The following is a 20,482-nucleotide window of genomic DNA, read 5'->3' on the forward strand; positions in this document are numbered from 1 at the left end:
TATATATATATAGAAGGACCGAATGGCGTCGTCTTCCTCGCTCGACTCTGTTAGGGTTTCGCCTGATGGCGAACCCTAGCAACAGTCACGGTCGTTGTTTCCTCTCGCGTCTTTGCGCTCTTTTTCATTCGTCTCCCTGCTGCTTCCTCGCTTTGAGACGAGGCTCGTTTCCTGTCTTCCAGTCTCTCGAGCTTTCTTGGCTCGGGATTTCCAGGCACTGCGACCCGTCTTGCGGGTACTGATCGCATATTCTGCGTCTCGCGGGGACCGATCGCATATTCTGCGATCGCATATTCTGCGTCTCGCGGGTACCGCCGTGATTTCTGCGTCCTCTGCGCTCGTCCCATCTCACAGCATCTATTTCGACGCCAGTTTTTCCTTTGTCTGCATTCTTCTCTAAACTCTGAACGTCACACCTATCTTTGAGGATGGCTTCGGACAAATCGTATGCAGATGCCCTAGTTAGTGTCCACGCCTTAGACACACCAAAATTGTTATCTTTCCCTCCGTCGTTTGAGTGGGCGGAAGACATCAAGAAACCTATAGGAAGAATGAAAAGTCTGACATCTTTTTTACAGAAGCTGAAGGTATTCAACTTGCTTCATCCTGTCGTCTGAATTTGGTTGGGAAATTTCTATATGATCATCCCAAAATGAAGCTCATTCACAAAAAAATTGAACTTATGCACCCTGTTGGAGAATGAAAAATTAGATTATTATATGAGAGACATATTCTTATTCAAATTATTAATGAAGACGATTATATGCGCTTATTTGCTAGAATGATAATATGAATTGATAACAGAACAGTGAAAATTCTGAAATGGTCTGTGGATTTTGACCCACAGACGGAACCACCAATCATTTCAGTTTGGATTCGTCTCTCTGGTATGAAATTTCATTATTTTTCTCAAAAAGTATTGTACTTTATTGCCTCAGCTTATGGGAAGCCACTCAAGACGAACATTCATACTTTTAATCTGTCCCGTCCTTCTGAAGCCAGAGTACTTGTTGAAAGAGACATCACTTCACCTGCTTCTAAGAAAATCTGGTTAGACACACAACACCATGAATATTGGCATAAGGTAGAGATTGAACACTTTCCGTCCTATTGTTCGAACAGTCATATGTTCGAACACCCCAATTCTCAATGTCACTATCTACACCCCCAACTCAGACCGAAAAAGCAAATTGTTCCGCTAAAGATTGTGATTTCATCTCCTCATTAGCTCCCAGTTTTTGACACTATTGATCATCAGAAGGATATCTCAGATGACGTCACTATCCATGTAGGCAATATGACAACTATTCAGTCCCCAGTTGTAGCTCCCTTATCTTTGGAACCTCCTATCGTGGGGGAGAGGAAATTTCTTCAAACCCGGCCTGCCCTAGAAACTATCACTGATAATACAAATGAGAATACTTCTACTGTTTCACTACCGCCTCATCAGGTTCAGAAAGATGTTAACATTACTCAGGCTCATGGGGATCAAAACGTGCAACGACCTACACCTGTCCAACCACCTTTGAAATCTACTGATCAGATAAGTCAATCATCGGATAAGGAATGGCTGGTCTTTACATCCAGGAGGAAGAAGAAGAATGAAGATCTACTTGAGCTCAAGAATCTGATGGATGATACTTTGGTTACTACGGGCAATGGTACTCACCTTACTAATTTGTTAGTCGGCTAAGTTCCGAGAACTAGAGACATGAGGACTAAAGTATGACAGCCCTAACACTTTTTGTGCCCTTTTGTGGCTTTTTGGTTTTTGACATTTATGTATCTTTGTTTTATCTGAGTTTTGTGTGTGTTGCATTATATGAGTTAGACTTTCTTTTAGACTCTCTCATACAACATTTCTATATCTTTTCCGTATTAATATGTTTGCCATCGGGTTTTTTCTAATATATATATATATATGTATATGTGTGTACATATATATGTATGTATTATATATATATTGAGAAAGCCGAAAGATGAATATATTAATAAAAGGAAAGGTACAAATTAAATGGCCCAAAATGACACCCTAAACATTCGGCATACAACACACACATAGAAATACATGTATACAAAAAAATACACCAATAGTCTGCTAGCACTAGCAGGTTTAGTTAGCATGCGAAAGATCCAATTTAGCCTTGCCTTTGCCTCTAGTTCTAGGACGAGGGTCAGCTAATAAATTGTTAAGTTTGGTGTCATTACCCAAAACAACTAATGTATCATCCATCAAGTTTGGTAATAGGCCTCTATTCTTCTTCTTCTTCCAAGATTTATAAACCTGTCATTCTTCATCCGAGAATTGACTCATCTGATCGTTGATTGGTCCAAAGGTGGTTGAACAGGTGTAGATTGTTGCACATGAGCCCCATGTGCTTGAGTAACAGTAACAACATGTTCGTCCGGATCAGGTGGAAGCGCAGTAAAGATATTGCCACTCGTTCCATCTATGATAGGTTCTAGAGCAGGTGAAGTCTGAAGTGTTTCCCCCACCCCAGGGAAAGGAGGTTCCACTGACGGGGAACCTACATCATGATTATGTGGAGACTGAAAGGTTGACATATTACCTGCGAAGATAATGACATCTTCAGGAGAACCCGTCTGATGATCAATAATGTCAATAACTTGGCGCAGATCAGGAGGAGGGGGAATCACTGCCTCTGGCTGAGCAATTTGCTTCTTTGGTATGAGATGGGGTGTAAATGTTGACATTGAGAAATGGAGTGACCGAACATGCAACAATTTGAGCAATACGAAGGGAAAGACTCAATCACAACCTTCTGCCAATATCCATGATGTTGTGTGTCTAACCAAATTTTCTCAGAAACAATTAAAGTGATGGCCATTTATCATTCCTCTCATCCCTTATCAGTCTCAATTTATTTGTCAACTTGATTTACAAGTTCCGAAATATGTGACATCACTTTGTTTGCAAAGATTAAGCAATACATGTATAATTTCTATATAATTATGACATTCCAGACACACTTGTTTGGCTTGTTGCGCGATCATACATTGTTTGAGTAACCTCAGCGATGGTTGAGACTATTCAGGCTCGAATTGAGCATGCCATGGTGGCAGCTCGTTTTAATTGTAGTTGCTCCTTTCAATCATGAAAGACCTCCTTAAATAATTTTGATATTCCAAAGACTATCATATTGTTCGTTTCATAAAAAAACATCGTTTGGGTGGCTTCAGTAGTGATTGATGTAAATTAGCTATGAGCAACTTGTTGTCTTGCCTAGGGGTGTAAACGAGCTGAACACGAGCTCGTGTTCGGCTCGTTTATATTTCGAGCTCAAAAAGTATGTTCGTGTTCGGCTCGTTCAGATGAACACGAGCCGTTCACGAACAAAGAGACATTTTGACAACCCTAATCACATAGCCATAAGATGTTAAGGATTGGGGCAAGATTTAAAACATCATTTTAATTTTCTTCATTAATAAATTCCTAATTTTTATTCTAATCTTTGTAGCCTTGTAGTCAACTAAATTTTAAAAAAATACTACTCATCAAAGATGTATATATAATTGATTAGTAGTATTTCGAGCTAAAACGAGTCGAACACGAACGAACAAATATTTGTTCTTGTTCAGCTCGTTAACTTAGCGAACGAGCCGAAAACAAGTTTCTTAACAAGTCGAACACGAGTTGTTCCCGAACAACGAGCCGTTCTGATAGCCCTAGTCATGCCCGATATTACGTCTTCAACGAGCGAAGCTAATAAGGAGATCTACAATTAAACAAAAAAATAAAAATTTCAGGGAAACCTATTGTATTTATCTATGATCATGATTCTAAAAATTTTTTCTAACTACAAAGATTATATATTAATAGCATAATATTTTCTAACTTAAATATGAGGCTCTAATTTAATAATGAATATAAATTGTATATATATATATATATATATATATATATGAGGATCTCTAAGATGGAACTTCTTTGAAAATTACTTAGCCTACAACCCTAGGAAGCTATTGATACCGGAAGGAACAACATGTTTGACAGTAGGGAAGCGGAAGCAACAAGCAGACAACTGCTCGAAGGCATAGGGGTCGACTAGCGTAAAGCTAGAGGTAAGCTGAAGGGGAACGACAAGCTGGCATCCTATGGGAAGGTGTGGAGAAGGATGTCGGCCCGCTGAAGGTGAGCCAGAGGGAGGGTAGCAAGTTGGCTACTACTAGACTGCATGGGAGAGGGAGTTGTGGAAAAATGAATGTCTCGTCGGGGTCAAACTACAGCTAGAGCACCACCCGGACCCTTGGAGACTGAACAGACGGTCACCACCTCGGATGAGTGACAGCCGGAGCACCTTCTCACGTCAGATACAGCCCTCAGAGGGGAAGAACGTCTCAAAGGCAGTAGCTGAAAGCAAAAATTATCCCAAAACCGCCTATTTTAACATAAAAAAGCATTTATATAAAGAGGGGATTGGTAGATAAAATAAGTAAAGAATAGAATAGGAAAGAGATATAATAGGCAAGGACAGGAATAGAAAAGAAGTAGAGAAGGAAATAAACTATAATGGACATCAGAAAAGAAAAGGAAAGGAAATAAAGAGGAAAGGAGGACCGCGGTTACTATAGCAGCTATAGTAACACATCCTCGGTATTGTGGCTGCTATAGTAACTGCGTGCGGTGAGCTACTGTGTCACCTATTTTGAGCATGTTTGGCATATTGTTACATCAATGAAACATGACTTATTGAAGTTAGTACAACATAATTTAAATATGGATTATAAAGATAGGAACACAATCATCAATCACAGTAAGAATATATTATTTTAAAAGAAATCACTGCAAAAATTTTAGGTGTATCAAAACCCATTCCATTCACCCGCAAAGAAGTTTCAAAGAAATAAAGTTAATTCAAGAAGTAGCAAACAATCAGACCACGTGAAAATGTCTTGACTTTGGAATGAGCTCAGGAGGGGGGTGCGAAGGGTGGGGTCTACATTAAATTTTATTGGAAAATATTTGAAGATTTAAGATATCCATGCAAGAATTAAGACAATATGATACATAATTAGTTAGCAAGATAATAAACTTCATTTTGTCGGGATAACATAATTTATTAGGGATAAAAAAAATCCATGTTTATATGATATTCTAATTTTCTTTGTAATAGAGTAGCTTTATTGTATTCGAAGATGGAAGCTTCTTTCTTGGAAGTGGATTCCTATATTCAAACTGCGCGCAAACATGTTAATAAAATCGTGAAGATTTTTTGTTAAATAGAATAATTGCCAATAGTGCCTTCACAATTGGGTATATCACCGATAAATGAAATTAAGCTAGCCATAAAAAACAAGAGGTCTGCCAATGTAAAATCATTTTCAAACAAAAAGGAAATTATCATGATATCAATAAAACAAACAGCATGATTTACACAATGCATTAAAATGATGATTTTTAAAGAAAAATAAATATAATGGCAAGCATATGGTTGGTTTACAATGCAAGAATTAGAAATCAGAACCCGGTATTTTAAATTACAAAGTGTTGTCATAAGCATGAGTTCGTAGAACTTACTCTATCATTTTGTTAGTTTCAGATAGCATTAAAAGAAGTAATTTTTTCTTCTCAGGCAAGTTCTTCTGAGCATGGAACTCAGCAAAGCTTCTTTTCAGCATGTCTTCTACCTGAAGTTCTAAAAATCAAACATTGAAAATAAAGCATAAACCTAGAACAAACAGACTAAAGGAACAAACAAATGTATCATGGTTGTTCAAATAAAATATAAAAAAGAAATACCCCTCAATCACTGCACACAAAAAAAATCTAAAAAATTTGTATCACTATTACCTTCTAACATAAGCCTAAACAAGAGAATTAAAGAAGCAACCTCTTCCTCATTATATAACCACAAAAAAAAATGCCTCAGATTCAAAAGAAAAAAAAAAGTTATGTAACAACTTTTTTTTTTATAGCCTCTTTTAGTTGAAATTTAACATACTATTCATAAACAGAGTGTCTCTCAACACAAAAAAGTTTTTTATGTTCATGAATAATTGTGATATTTTCAGTTTGCGTACTGCTTCCTTTTCCTGCTACTCACCTTAGATAACATTAGAGTCCCTCAATGTTTTGAGTTTCATTAAATGCAATCCTTTGCTTGTATATAAACCGGTAGGGCCGATATCTTTTCGACCCAAAACCATAATTTAGCTCTAAGGCTTTTGGGCATAAGAAGAATAGCTTTGGTTAATAGTTTTAGATTTTAAGCTCAAAGAGAAATCTGAGATTTTGGGTTTATGCATATTGACAATACTTGTTTCATCACATCAAATAAGTGGAGACTGCTAGTATTTGGCCCGATGAGGGATGAGATCATTCAGCTTATTTGGGATAAGTAAATGAATATAATGGGCTTGGAATTTGGTCCTAAAGAGATTTTAGGGAACAACAATATAAAGTAAGAAAAGATAAAGCAATAAGAAACCCAAGTGAAGTTGTGTCAAACTAGGTTTGGTCTAATCTTTTGAACAAAGGGATAATAAAGGGGGGGTTCCAAATAAGTTTAATGGTCAAAAAACCATGTACAAAAAAACTTGGTGGACCCTAAATGCAATACACATGAAGGTTAGACACTATTAGGAATTAAACCTATTCTTTTAGAACTTCAAAATTTTTTAAAAAATAAAATTTTCTCACTTTCTGGTCAATGGAAACAATTTAGATTATTTTTATCTTAAGCTACAATTTTTTTTTAACTCGTTGGTTTTGATTTTACAATGTTAAGAATTTAATTCACCAAATTATGGGTTTTAGAAGTTAAAAAAAATAAATTAATCTATTTAATTACCATTAAGGTTTGAAAAATGATCAAACAACCTTAATAAAATCCAAATAGCATGGGATTTAATACATTAGCCGCCCTTAGCAATCAATAGAACACCCCATAATAATTTCATAATTTTTAAATTAATTAAGACTATTTAATAATCACCCCAAACCTTAGAAAAATTATAAATTCTATAATAATTTTTAAATTACTTAAGACTATTTTTAAATTATTTTAAATGAATCTACGCTTTATAAATTTTTCAATACAATTTATTAAATATAGGAGTTAAAAGATTAGTATAAATCAACTAATAAGATTTACAAGCCAGTGCTGATGTGCAGCACTTTTCCACAATGCAATGCAGGATTAGCTAGCTCGATTTGGGAGATTGGCAATCTAGCAACAATGAATAGCTATGGAACATCCAATCTGAGACCAAATGGCTGCAATTCAAGCACCTAAGTCCATGGATGTAGAGTTAACATGATGCAACAAAATCAGGGAAAAATTTTGTAATATTTCTCCTCGTAACTTTATCATTCACGCTAGCTAAAATTCCCATATGGTTTAGGTTGATCCCTTTGGGGTTAACATAATTCCTATCTAACCATAAGGAGAATTCTATAATAATAAGTGTTTTTATTGTAGTAATAGCTGCTAAACAAATTATCATACAAATCAAAGTTTTTTTTTACATTCCCAAATGGGTGTAAAGTTCCATGGCCTACAAAATAAAATAACATGGATGCGGAAAATCATTGATTGAAAGTATAATGAAAACATGTGAAAAGGAAGGGAACAGCTAGTGGATATCGCAAATTGCAATGTTCTAACATGAATTTAATGTATTACCAACTAAAATCTGAAGCACATCTTTACATTCCCATATGGGTGTAAAGTTCCATCGCCTACAAAATAAAATAACATGGATGTGGAAAATCATTGATTGAATGTATAATGAAAACATGTGAAAAGGAAGAGAACTGCTATTGGATATTTCTAAGAAGGGCAGGAAGCAATATAATACTAAGACGTTTATATGAAGCCATTGCACTCAAGCACACAGCATAGAGCGGCGAACAAATGCCAGAATTTTGTCAGGCCTTAACAGCAGCTCATATAAGAGTTGCGACAAGATAGGACTAGATGCAAAATAGTTATAAATCAAAGTTCTGGAAAAGGAAAACAGTTATAGAGAATGACAATGGGAGAGAAAATTTTTTAAGAAGGTCCGCTTCTGGACAATGGTAAGTAATGATATCTTTTAATTTTCACAACATTTGTTAAAAATTGCTTGATAAGGCTCATAAAATTTGAAAACTTTAGGATAAAAGCATAATATGCTGGAAGCTTAAAATTCTTATTTGATGCATACTGGAGGCAATAAAATATTATACTTGGTTAAGCATGTACATTGTATGTGCACACGCCCTTGAGCCTGTGAGTGTGATTGTGTACATGAAAGGGTGAATACACGCCTGCGTGTATGCTTGTGCATGTATAATTATTTGAAAATTGTTCAAAATGATATATTTAATTTATATTATATCAAAAAAAGGGAATTTAAAGGCTTCCCATCAATAATGAGAGAAATGAGGAGAGATTGTAGGCATGTAGTCTTATTCATACATTGCTGAGAGGGCGATACCATTTTTCTTTTAATTCTAGAATACATAAAATCACATTTTTAAAGCTGAATTTTGATCATTAATACGAAGACGCTAAATAAATCTCATCCCTCTATAATAACATATAAATAGTATATGTTTGCCTTATTTGTATTTCTGTTCGAGTACATTGAATCTTTCAAATTGAAATATTTTATAAAATATTATAATGTCTTAAATTTTGAATGTCACATTGTATTAAAACTAAATAAAATTTCATAACAGGCTATTACAAATTTTTCAAAGCTTGCATTTCTGCTCTACATAGCAGGTCCACTATTTAAACTTTAAGTTCAAAGTTTGAAAAGGACTCTCCATATAGCCATAGTCCCATATAAAAAGCAGAAGACGCATATAACCAAAGGGCAGATTTCGACACCAAAGTTATAATTTTGCATTGCATCCTATTGTCCCATAAATATTCACCATAACCCAAAAGGATTAAGCACTATATACCTTAAGTTCTTCGACACGAAGAAGATGGAGAATCATGGTGTAGGTTAGCCGAAACTGAGATTCAAGCCTAGTTGGTTTTCCAAACATGACTTGCTTAAGATCACTCTCTTCTGGAATATCATCACGACACATTAGTATAACAGTACCAGTGTCATCAAGTCCTCTTCTACCAGCACGTCCAGCCATTTGAATATATTCCCCTGGAAGCAATTGCCTGAAATCCTTTCCATCAAATTTCCTTAAAGAATCAAACACAACCTGAACATGGAGAGCTTAAAATTTCAGCACAAAGATTTGGTTAAATTTGCATGGAAAAACTTTCATTCAGTCAACATCACATGCAACATTTCAACGAAATGTATGAATAAGACCCGAACCAAATTTTAGGGATAACGCTGATGATAATGACAACAACAATGACTGCTTCAAAGCATGGAATATTACATAAGAGATCAAATATAATTTAATGCATAAAATCATAGCAGAAAGTGGGCATGATACCTCAATCCTGATAACTAATTGTAAAACTTTGTAACTAAATTGACCACATCCAAATAATTGGGAAATAATTTTGGAAGTTGGCCGTATTTTTTAAATGAAAACTAGACAAAATAAAAATTAAGAAGGTAAATCTTGCCTTCCTAAGCACTTATTTTTATTACAATCACAAGAACAGATTTTTAATCTATAGCATTTTTGCATTGACATTAACAGGCATGTTTACTTTACTTTTCCTTACAAATCAATAATTATTCATCTTCATTAATCAACAGCAATCTTCCTGAACCCTTTGGGATTAAGAGCTAAATTTTACAAATGTGAGACTCTAAACAACGGAATAGATCTCATTTTAACATTCCTGAACAATAAATGCCTTTTGTTGTCCCAAAAATTATAACCTTTTAGAGATAAATGATAAAAAAATATAATAAGCTCAATGTTTTGATCAACATGAATGTTCCAATATAAAATTCATTGTAAAGGTGTGCATTAAAAAGTTTAAACCGAAAAATCAAATAGAGTCGAATATGGTTGATTGAATCACTGGTTTTGAATTAAGGTTTATATAAAATTTGATTTCTGGTTCAACTTTAGGAAAAAACATTAGATTAAATCGAAAACCGAAATGCAATTATCATAGAGAAAAATGTACAAATGATCCCTTAACTTTTCACAAGGTGCCATTTTACTCACAAAATCTATAAAAGTGATGGATTGGCAAAAGGTTGAAATTTGTTTAATATGAGCTAAATCTCAACTCCTTTAAAAAAGAAGGATTATTTTATCCCCCATTAAAAGAGTATGGGGACTAAAATGACCGCTAACAATCATTTTGGCTTTTTTTTCCATTATCATAATAAGCAACTAATGGCTCCTTACGCGTTGATATTAAAAGACGGTTACAAAATAATTGAGGGAATGAGGATCCTCACTACAAAAACGAAAAATACAACAATTATCACAATCCTAGGGGTTCCTCCTTTCACATTACAACTCCACCCAAAAAAGCAAAAATTATATAAAAGATAGGGACAATATCTCAAAATTACATGTATCCACTAAAAATGTATACCCAAATAGTGTAGTATACCCATTTGAACATGTATGAAGGAGACAATAAGAAAATGCAGGTAGCAAGCCAGAAGAAGGCGTCCAAAAGGCATATATATATATATATATATATATACGGCTGAGATATGGATTGTCACTATTTACACTGGTATTGGCAAAAGGTTGAAATAGAACCACATCCTCCTTATTACTCTCATTGTAGTATGTTTGACCACAATTCTACTATTTGCTATCGTTTGCATCCCCATCTAAGACTGAATATCGTTAAAGATAAGCCACCTACCATCCTTGCTGAGAATGTCCAATCCGATCCTCTTTCCAACATCGTAGTTCCACATGAAGAACACCTTACTACAGGTATAAATCCAAATGTGCTGATACCACTTACTGTTATTGAAGAAAGCCCACTTACATGCCAAGACACACGAAAGTGCTCTTTCGACCCGATAGAAGATCAGCTGGTACAACAAGTAGTTGCTTCTAATGTTCAATAACCTACACATATCCTGCACACTTCAGATCATTCTGCTGATCAGGTGAGTCAATCTTCGGATGAGGAATGACAGGTCAACACAAAGAGAAAGAAAAAGAACGAAGGACGACTCGAGCTAGGGAATCTATTGGATGATACAATGGTTACTACTGGTATGGTTACTACTGGCAATGACACTCATCTGACCAATTTATTAGCTGGCTCCTTTCCTAGAGTTAGAGGCAGAGTCAAAGCAAAATCGGGTCGCTCTACAGCTGTCTGCTGCTCTCCAGCTACCTGATACTCTTATTTTGACACCTTTTCATTTTTTATTTAGATCTCTTATACTTTTTGTTGTATTTCCTCTTTTTTTGGAACCATTTGATTTGGTGATTTTTGTGTGGGCTGGGTGCTATGTTTGGGACCTTCCACAAAATCTATCTGTACCCAATTTTTTATTTAATATATTAGCCTTTGGGCTTTCAATATATATATATATATATATATATTAAAGATTATGTTTGATTTCTCATTTTCTTATATTTTAATATGCTTTTGGACTTTTAGTTATCAAAACCAATTTAAACCGAATAAATCAAACTACATTACAGTTCAAATCCAATTGGTTATACTTATAATTTGGTCAGTTTGATTTTACCTAAAATTTATTTTGATTTAATTGGTTTAACAAATCCATCAACCAATTCAAATAAATTGATTGAATGCTCACGCCTAATTTTTTGCATGACGCACATTTGTTCTTTCATTATTATCTCATAAAACAAATGCATCCATTGTAATGTTCTTGAAGTCCACATATCACAACAATAGTCATGGCCTGTGTTAGCTTGATTCCCGATTAGCAGGAAAATCAAAAGCCCGGAATCCCAATCAATAGGACTATCACATGAATTGCAAGTAATTGTTATCCACTTATTTATTCTCATTGGAACATTTATAGAAACATTGCTAATAATTTGAATATTTTTCCTAATACTATTCATCAAGAAATCACTACATAAGTAGTTGCCATCAATGATGACTTATATAATATAGAATAAAATCATGCTGTATAAATGAGGGTATAAGATTTTCAACTAAACATAAGAATTCAAATCATTTCACTTTTTTTATCATGAAATTAGAGCCCTAGGAAAATAATTACCGTGCATTTCCCTCAACTTCATCTCAGTTTCCTTCCAGCAGATTTCACAAAAGCTTCCATACCAGTATTCGTAGCCAAACAACGTTTGGAAGAAGAGAAAAATAAATCAAACCTGAGAAGAATAACTTCAAAACCAAAAATTGTTAACAAGCCAAACCAGAATGTGATCGAACCTAACTCTCAATCCCCAATGGTGAGTTAAAAAAATCTTCAACCTTCATTTAGATTACAACAACAACAACAAGCCTCTATCACGCTAAGCGGGGTTGGCTAAATGAATCATTTTTCTCCATTGTGTCCTATTGAGTGTCACATTGCATTTAATTCTAAGAAAATAAGATCATCTTTTATACAACATGCCCAAGTCTATTTAGGTCTACCTCTACCTTTCCTTAGGATAAGTCATATCTAAAACATCTACTCTCCTAACTATGTCATAAGATAGTCGATGTTAAATTTGATCAAACCACCTAAGGCGACTCTTTCTAATCTTGTTTGCAACTGGAGCTACTCCAACCCTTTCATAGATATATGCGTTTTGCATTTTGTCTCTAAGTGTAAAGTCACTCAACCACTTGTGCATTCACATCCCAACAACACTTAAATTAATTCTATGCTTCTCTTTTATAGGTTAGCATTTTGTGTCATAAAGCATTGCAGGTCTCACCACCATCTTACAAACTTTTTCTCTAGTCTAAGTTGTACTTTTCTATCACACAATAGGCTCGATGCAGTCCCTCACTTCAACCATCCCAACTTGAATTCTACTAATAACATCTCCATCTATATCACCATCATTTTGAACAATATACCCGAGATATCTTAAATGTTCACTCAATTTAATGATTTGATCACCCATTATTAAAACACCGACATTAGATCTTCTACAACTAAAATAATATTTAATGTATTCAAATTTAGATCTACTCAAACCAAAAGCTATGGACTCAAAAGGTGACCACCAATTTTTCCCTAAACTCTCTCTATACACTTATCCACAAGAATATCAGTGAAAAACATACACCTAGGTACATCCTTATATAAACGTCCAGTAAGAACATCCATAATCCTCCAGTAAATTTTCGGTAAGAACATCCATAACTAAAGCAAAAACATATGGGCTTAAAGCTGATTCCTGATGTAATTCAACTAAAATAGAAAAATACTTGGTCAATCCTCCTTATGTTCAAACACAGACAATAGCCCTAGTAAATTAACTTTAATGACTTGAATATAAGCAATATCAATACCTTTCTTTTTTAGAACTCTCCAAAGTACTACCCTTAGAACCTTATTTAGATTGAATGAAATAAAATTATCTTGTATGATTTTTTTCCTCATGCATGATTTAATATAAGCTTAGATTGGGTACATGAAGTGTCAATAGCTTTAACAAAGAAATAGGCAGGAAGAATGAAGGTGAAGAACATAAAATATAGTTGATTTAGAGATAAACAAATTGGAATGGTTAGGCTGTGCATTGTTTGTAACGAAATAATGATAGAGATCTGTATAAAAAGTGCAGACATATTTCTAAAAGATGAGGCACCAAATTATGGTGCCTAAAAATCGTATTGTGTTGTGTCAAAGTGTTCTAGTAATGAAAATGGTGTCCAACATGATGAAGCGTCGTTCTGTCAAACAGTTTAGATGGATTTAAAGAGAAAAGATAATTGCTTAAATGGACATTTGGTTAGCTATCAAATGAAATAGAGTAAAAGGAATACAATGTAATTGAAATAGAGTATATCATAAACATTTTTAAGTAGTTTGGTTGGGTGCAATACATAGAAAATTCTTTTTTGTGTTTAGTTTTAAGTAAAATAAATTTAATGTAAAACCCAGTAGCAAGCAGCGGCCACGTAGTCTGCCTGGAGCAAGTTGATAACTAGCGGCCGGGCATGGTAGTGATGGCAATGACAGTCATGCCACAACAGCTTATGCAGTATATTTAAAAATGACCGAGTTTTGAACTAAATGATGAGTCTCAAATACATCAAAAAGTGACACTATATTTATTTTTCATCCAACTCTTTTGCAATACTCTGGTAATGCAGGTGACCAAATGGTTCTCTAAGTATCAAAACTGAAAAGCTTTAAGAGAATAGATATACTTACAGTTCTTGCTGGAGCATTGACCCCCATGGCAAATGTCTCAGTGGAGAATAAAACCTAATACAAAAATAGTTCATTAATTAAAATTAAAAAATATTTACATTGCTATATTCCAAGTTAAATCCCGAAAAAAATATACCAAGCCACATGCATGAACACTTGAGAATTGTTTTGACAGAAAAGTAACCAAATCAGGGTTGCTGATATGTCAAATTGGTTACTGACTGCAAAAAATATTATCAGCTGTAACATTGGAGATCAGCTAATTGACTAAACCAGACAATGTGCATCCGAGAGGATGAAGATAGATAGAAAAATAGTTAAGAAAAGCCTATCCTTGAACCCATTCTAACTAATTCATCATGGGCAAATGATGTCCTGCCCTAACTAGAACAGAGCTATTGAACTAGTAACGACCCAAAAAAAAAGTGTAAAACCCAACATGTCCTTTTTAATTTTTCAGCCCAAACCCAGTTGAATTCAGTCCAGGTATAAGTTGCTGTTGACGTCACAAAAATAATTAAAAAATTATAATGTCATTAATTAAATATAATTAAAATTAATTAATATTAAATTGAAATTTGCATGTCTGGCTCGTCAAAAACTGCTCCCGCTCCGCACCAAGATTTTAAAAACAAGTGCTCCGTCTTTAGTGGGAAGGAGGAATTATTGCATACGGACACCGCATGCATCTCTGCATGCGGTGTCTGATCTTGACCGTAGATCACGGTGATCTACGGTCAGGATTATTTCAGTTTAAAAAAAAAAAGAAAAAAATTTTAGGTGGGGCCCACCGAAATACATCCTGACCGTAAATCACTTGATTTACGGTCAAGATCGGACACAGCACGCAAGATGCGTGCGGTGTCCGATCCGTATGGAATAATTTTTCTAGTGGGAAGGGGGAAGACAACCAATATATTTGAGGCAAAAGAAAAAAAAAAGTAAAGAAAAAAGGGTCGCAAAAGCCCTAGCGCTTGCGGTTCTTCTTCCCGATGCCCATGCGACCCTAAAGACGAAGTCCCTCGCCAGCCATTTCTTCCATGCTAGTCAGGACTCCTTGTCTATAGGGTAGGTTTGTAAGTCCCACCACACTAGTCTAATCATCCTCCTAGCAATGACTAGAGTTGAAGAGTTTAGTAGTTTTGAAATAAACGTACAGATCTTAAATAGAAATTTAGTCCTAATCACCTCACTAGTCCAATCCTCTTACATACAAGAATGGGAGTTGACATGACATTTTGAAAAGCTTAAAGTAACAAATCTAAATGCCCCCCTTTAAATATAAAAGCTTTAAAATGTTCAAGTCCCCGATGATGGCTATGTTGATCAATATTTCAACCGGATAAGTCAATCTTTAAAATCAAGCTTTAAAAAAAAAACAACTAATATGTAAAGCAAAATTCAATCACCTAAAAGCTAAAAGTAAATTACATCTACCCTTCGCAACAGTTTGTTGAGGATGACAAACTTCTGATTGACTTCAGCTCACAAAGAGCAACTGTCATATTAAATGTATCAATATATTCACAATCAAAGAAATTGCATGTCAGTAGGAACATGACCCGTCCTCTGTCCGTGTGGCTTCGCCGCCAAATGACACCACAAAATAGCGATTACGACCAGAGCTCTCTAACAGGGTGATTACCATCAAATGACACAATTTATTACGATCACGGTTGCAGCCCGTATGTTCCCAAACGACTTTCTAACATTTGAGTTGTGAATCATAAGAATACAATCGATTGACACAAAGCCTTCTATTAGCTAAGATCACTTATATTTGTCCCCTTAGACAAACATTCATCCCAGATCCACAAGGATTTCTTGGATGACGCAACCTATGACTGCTGACAAGGAACCTTCTGTCAGGTTAGATCAAGAACCATGACGGCCCGAGATGATGGAACTATGGGATCTTGATCGGGTTTCGTCTTCATTTCCCCACCTTTCGCTTTAAGCATTAAGTGGTGAATTTTAAAATTGAAATTCTAAGTCTATTGTTATTATATGATGACTACTCAATTCTTAATGATTAGCCTTAACCGAAAGTGCTCTCCCGTTATCAGGAGGGACAATTAACCATAGAGACTTGCGCCTGTAGGAAACCTCGATCCCCATATCAAAAAGTTATTGCAAAATAAGGGTGCAATCTCTGAGTAATGTCTTCTCTATAATCCAATCTGCCTTCTGAAAATTTGACCACCCAAAGTTCACTCTCTCAAAATGAAAATAAATGCAGAGAGTTGTTCCTGGGTGCGATAGTGAATTTTCAGATCCTACAATTGCATCACCTATATTTAAAATAAGCATAGATATTTAATTTTATTGCATGTATGCAAGAATTTACATGCAAACAAAAAGCAAAGAAGAAACTGAAACGTAGTCCAAACTGGGTTTAGACTGAATTGAAAGAAGGTTAATACAGGTTTGGATTTGCAGGCCACAAAAACCTACCAAAACTATCCCAATCTGGGCTTGTTGAATAAATAGAATAACACGGCTCTTCGCTAAGATAGAACTACCAAAAATATAACAAAACATCTTTAGAAAAGTGTGACCTAATTTACCTCCCATATATTAACATAGAAACTCAGGAATGGCAATCCCTCATTATCGGTGTTTAAAAAAAAAAGACTTGCAATAACAAAGTTAACCCTTGTACAGCACTTGATAAATGAATGAAAAATAATGATCCATGAGACGAAACCTAAGTTGGCATACGTTTTTTGTTGAAGTTAGTCATTTAACTTCTCCTCCAACCTCTTCAACAAATCATATACTAATGTTAAATTCTGCACTAAGAGTATGAGCCTTGCACATGAGATTCCTTGTAAAGAAGGGTTCACAACAAAAAGTCCAAAAAAAAAAAAAAACATCCGTACGAAATGGTCATCCGTACGAATTGGTAAACAATTTCCCTTTTCATATGAATTCTAATTACAATTCTTATTAATGGGAGGTGAAAACCCTTATTCTAAGTTGACTTGAAGGGCTACATCGCAGTTGCTCACACTTAGAGGACGATTCAAGCAATTACAGACACGAATGCATTAAAGGAATTAGATAATTGAGCGGACGTGTGCCTTCCAACGGTTGATCAAGCCATCACATGAGGAGGGTGTTCATTGGAGAGTGAGCACACACACTGACGTGGGGCTTTGGTGGCTCACCTGGGCTGAACTGGCTTGGTTAAGGCTGACCAGTTCAACTAGGTGTAGAGAGCCTGCCAATCCTTGTGCTTGGGTTAGGGATGCCGCCCAAGGGAAGGGGTCCCTCCCTTCCTAGTTATCTGTTGTAACATATACGTTGTTTTATTTGATTAGGGTTTAGTTTTGCTTGTGTTTCATGTCAGGATAGTCGTCGGCATATCAAGTTCTCCCTTTTGGGGTTGTCTTCAAGGGCGAGTAGTGCTCCAGCCACATCTCATTATGAGGTGGTGATTATCCTTGACTTTCCCATCCTCCACAAGATCACTTCCAATGTCGTCGTAACTTCTCCCTGCTGCAATCGCAGGACAATCTGGACCATTTTCCTGCAATGTTTTCCTGCTTCCCACATCTCGCCAGCCCAACCTTCATCTTCCTCCATCATAACCCAGCCACCAGCCATCCTTCCCTTCTATAACCCAACTGCCTACCCTCACCCGTCCCTACAACAACCGCAAATTGCCAGCTTTCATCCATCCCTACTGCTACCCAGAATCCAACCTTCCTCCATCCACCCCCTTAACCCATCCAAACCGTCATCAGTTAGTTGTCCTTCCATCAGGCAGCCATCGACAACATTCTCCCTCAAACCACAGCACCACCACCACCCCGACCTATATCCTAGTTTTATGTTTTGTGTTGTCTTTTTTTTCCTGTTTTCAAGTGTCTTGGTTGTATCCCCATTTGATTGTTAGCAATAATATTTTCATTCCACTATGGGTTTTGGTTAAGCATCAATTGGTACCAGAGCTAGTTTAACACTGATTCTATCTTATGATTTCCTAGCACCCACCTACACAAATCATCTCCACCACAAAAATTTTTCTTTCCTGCTATCATACAGCCTCTTCCAATTTCATAAACCCAAACCTTAATCATGCTACCAAGCCTGAGCCTGAAGACATACAACGAGAGATCCGTCAAGACAACAGAGGCTCATGGAGATTGCTCACGGGGCTCCAAGAAAAATTACCCTCGACAGTGATATGGAAAGTCGAAGGGTAGAGAGGGACGAGACTATAAATCCCTTCCATAGGGAGGATTTAGGTGATGAGTAGGATATATTATGACATTTAGGAATTTATTATCAGAGGCTCAAAGAGGAGACGATATATGAAGAACAAAAATTTCATAATTAAAGTGAATCTCTACCGGAGTTCGATAAAGGTATGGATCCAGATGATTTCATCAAATGGTTGCAATCAGTTAAGAGAATCTTCGAGTACAAAAAAGAATAAGAAGATAAGAGGGTGAAGTTTTTGTCTATGAAATTGAAAAAGAACGCCTTCATATGGTTGTAAAGCTTATAGAGGCAAAAAAGGAGTGAGGGCAATGACAAGATTACTAGGTGAGAAAAGATGAGGAAGGAGATGCAAAGAAAATACTCACCCCCTCATTACCGTCAAAATATGTTTCTGAGACTCAATCACCTACAACAGAGAGAACTATCAGTGTAGGAGTTCATAACATAGTTTGACCAGTTGCAGATGAAATGTGAGTTGGTCGAGTCAGGAATATTCCATAGCTCGATATATGGGGGGCCTAAAGCCCACTATTAGCAATGTTGTTCAACTGCAACCAGATTGGTCAATGAGATGTCCAAACCTTGATATTAAAAGTTAAGAGATAGCAGAAACAGAACAAACAACCACCACCATTCAAACAGTCACCCGAAGTTGGAGACACCAGCAGGAGCACAACTTAAGGAGTTAAGAAGATTAGCCAGGATAAAGACATAGCCATTCACACTAAAATCCCAACCCAAAAAATGTTTCAGATGCCATGGATTTAAGCACATCACCTTCAGTCACCAGACGAGTCGAGTTGTGTCGTTTACCGAGCAGGGTGCAGTGGAGGAGGTTAATGACGAAGAGACAACTGAAGAATATGGTAAGAAGTACCATTTCCACCAGATTAGAAAGAGATATTTGTGGTTCAATGGGTTCTACAAACTGAGGATGCAAGAGAACCGTAGTGACTTCGCCATAAAATATTATACACATGTTTCACTATGTAAGGAAATGTATGAAGTATCATCATTGATGGAATGAGTAATAAAAATGCAGCTTCTACGTAGATGGTGAAGAAATTGAATTCATAACTCAGACGCATCCCAACCGTATTCTCTGATATGTTTGAAGAAGAAGAACAGGGTCAACATTGACAAGAGGCGTATAGCACAGTTTAAATTGAAAGCCAACTAAATGATCAGGTATGGTGTGACGTGATGTTCATGGATGTCTGCCACCTTATATTGAGGAGACCAAGACAATTTGACAGTAGAACTCAACATGATGAGTTCAAAAATACATACTTTTTCACCAAGGATAGTAAGCGCATCGTCCTTCTACCTTCTGCAAAGCCCTCCTTGCCATTAGAGAAGCGTCAGTGAGATCAATTTTGGTGACGACAGAGAATGACAGGACCGAGGCGTCAATTCAAGACATGCAACAATCACAACAGAGAGCATTTCAGAAAATCACAATCGATACCTTACCGATGTGGCCACCACCATTCAGGAAGATTCAGATTACCCTCACTTCAGATCAGGTTGAGCCAACCTTGAGTTATTTTCAGAGAATTCAGCAGTATAGGCGTGACAGGCAGATCCACTTCAGTTTAGTAATGAGCTCTCAGAAGATTGGATCAATATGAATCGCCACTTGCAAATGAGGAAGGCTCCTCAAGTGTTTTGGGAGACAGTGTAATCTTCAGTGAGATCCAAAAGCTTTTAGAGTCGCATTCAAAGAGCCTTCAACCCTGGGGGGGGTCGCAACAACTCCATCACAGAAAACATACAGACGGGAGCTTCAACGAAAGAAGGCAAAGCTCTCCCAACCCCGGGAGGTTGACGCAGGGCTTTGGGGGCTCACCTGGGTTGAACCGGCTGTGTTAGGGCTCACCGATACAACTAGGTGGAGTAGAGGGTCTGTTGAACCTTGTGATTAGGTTAGGGTTGCGGCCCAAGGGGAAGGCTTTCCCCCATCCTAGTAATCTACTATAATATATATATATATATATATATATATATA

The 20,482-nt window shown here is 36.2% G+C and overlaps 1 protein-coding gene across 1 annotated transcript in view; it reads right to left on the minus strand.

The window, feature by feature from the left end:
• Positions 1-20,482, minus strand: part of LOC110018192 (DExH-box ATP-dependent RNA helicase DExH11) — a 60,389-nt gene that overhangs the window by 16,216 nt on the left and 23,691 nt on the right. The window contains 3 exon segments of the mRNA XM_020715428.1: positions 5,540-5,649; positions 8,918-9,175; positions 14,245-14,298. Coding sequence (XP_020571087.1) covers positions 5,540-5,649; positions 8,918-9,175; positions 14,245-14,298 — 422 coding nt within the window.

The sequence above is a fragment of the Phalaenopsis equestris genome, unplaced genomic scaffold (assembly GCF_001263595.1).
Source record: "Phalaenopsis equestris unplaced genomic scaffold, ASM126359v1 Scaffold000006, whole genome shotgun sequence".
In the NCBI taxonomy this organism is placed as follows: Eukaryota; Viridiplantae; Streptophyta; class Magnoliopsida; order Asparagales; family Orchidaceae; genus Phalaenopsis; species Phalaenopsis equestris.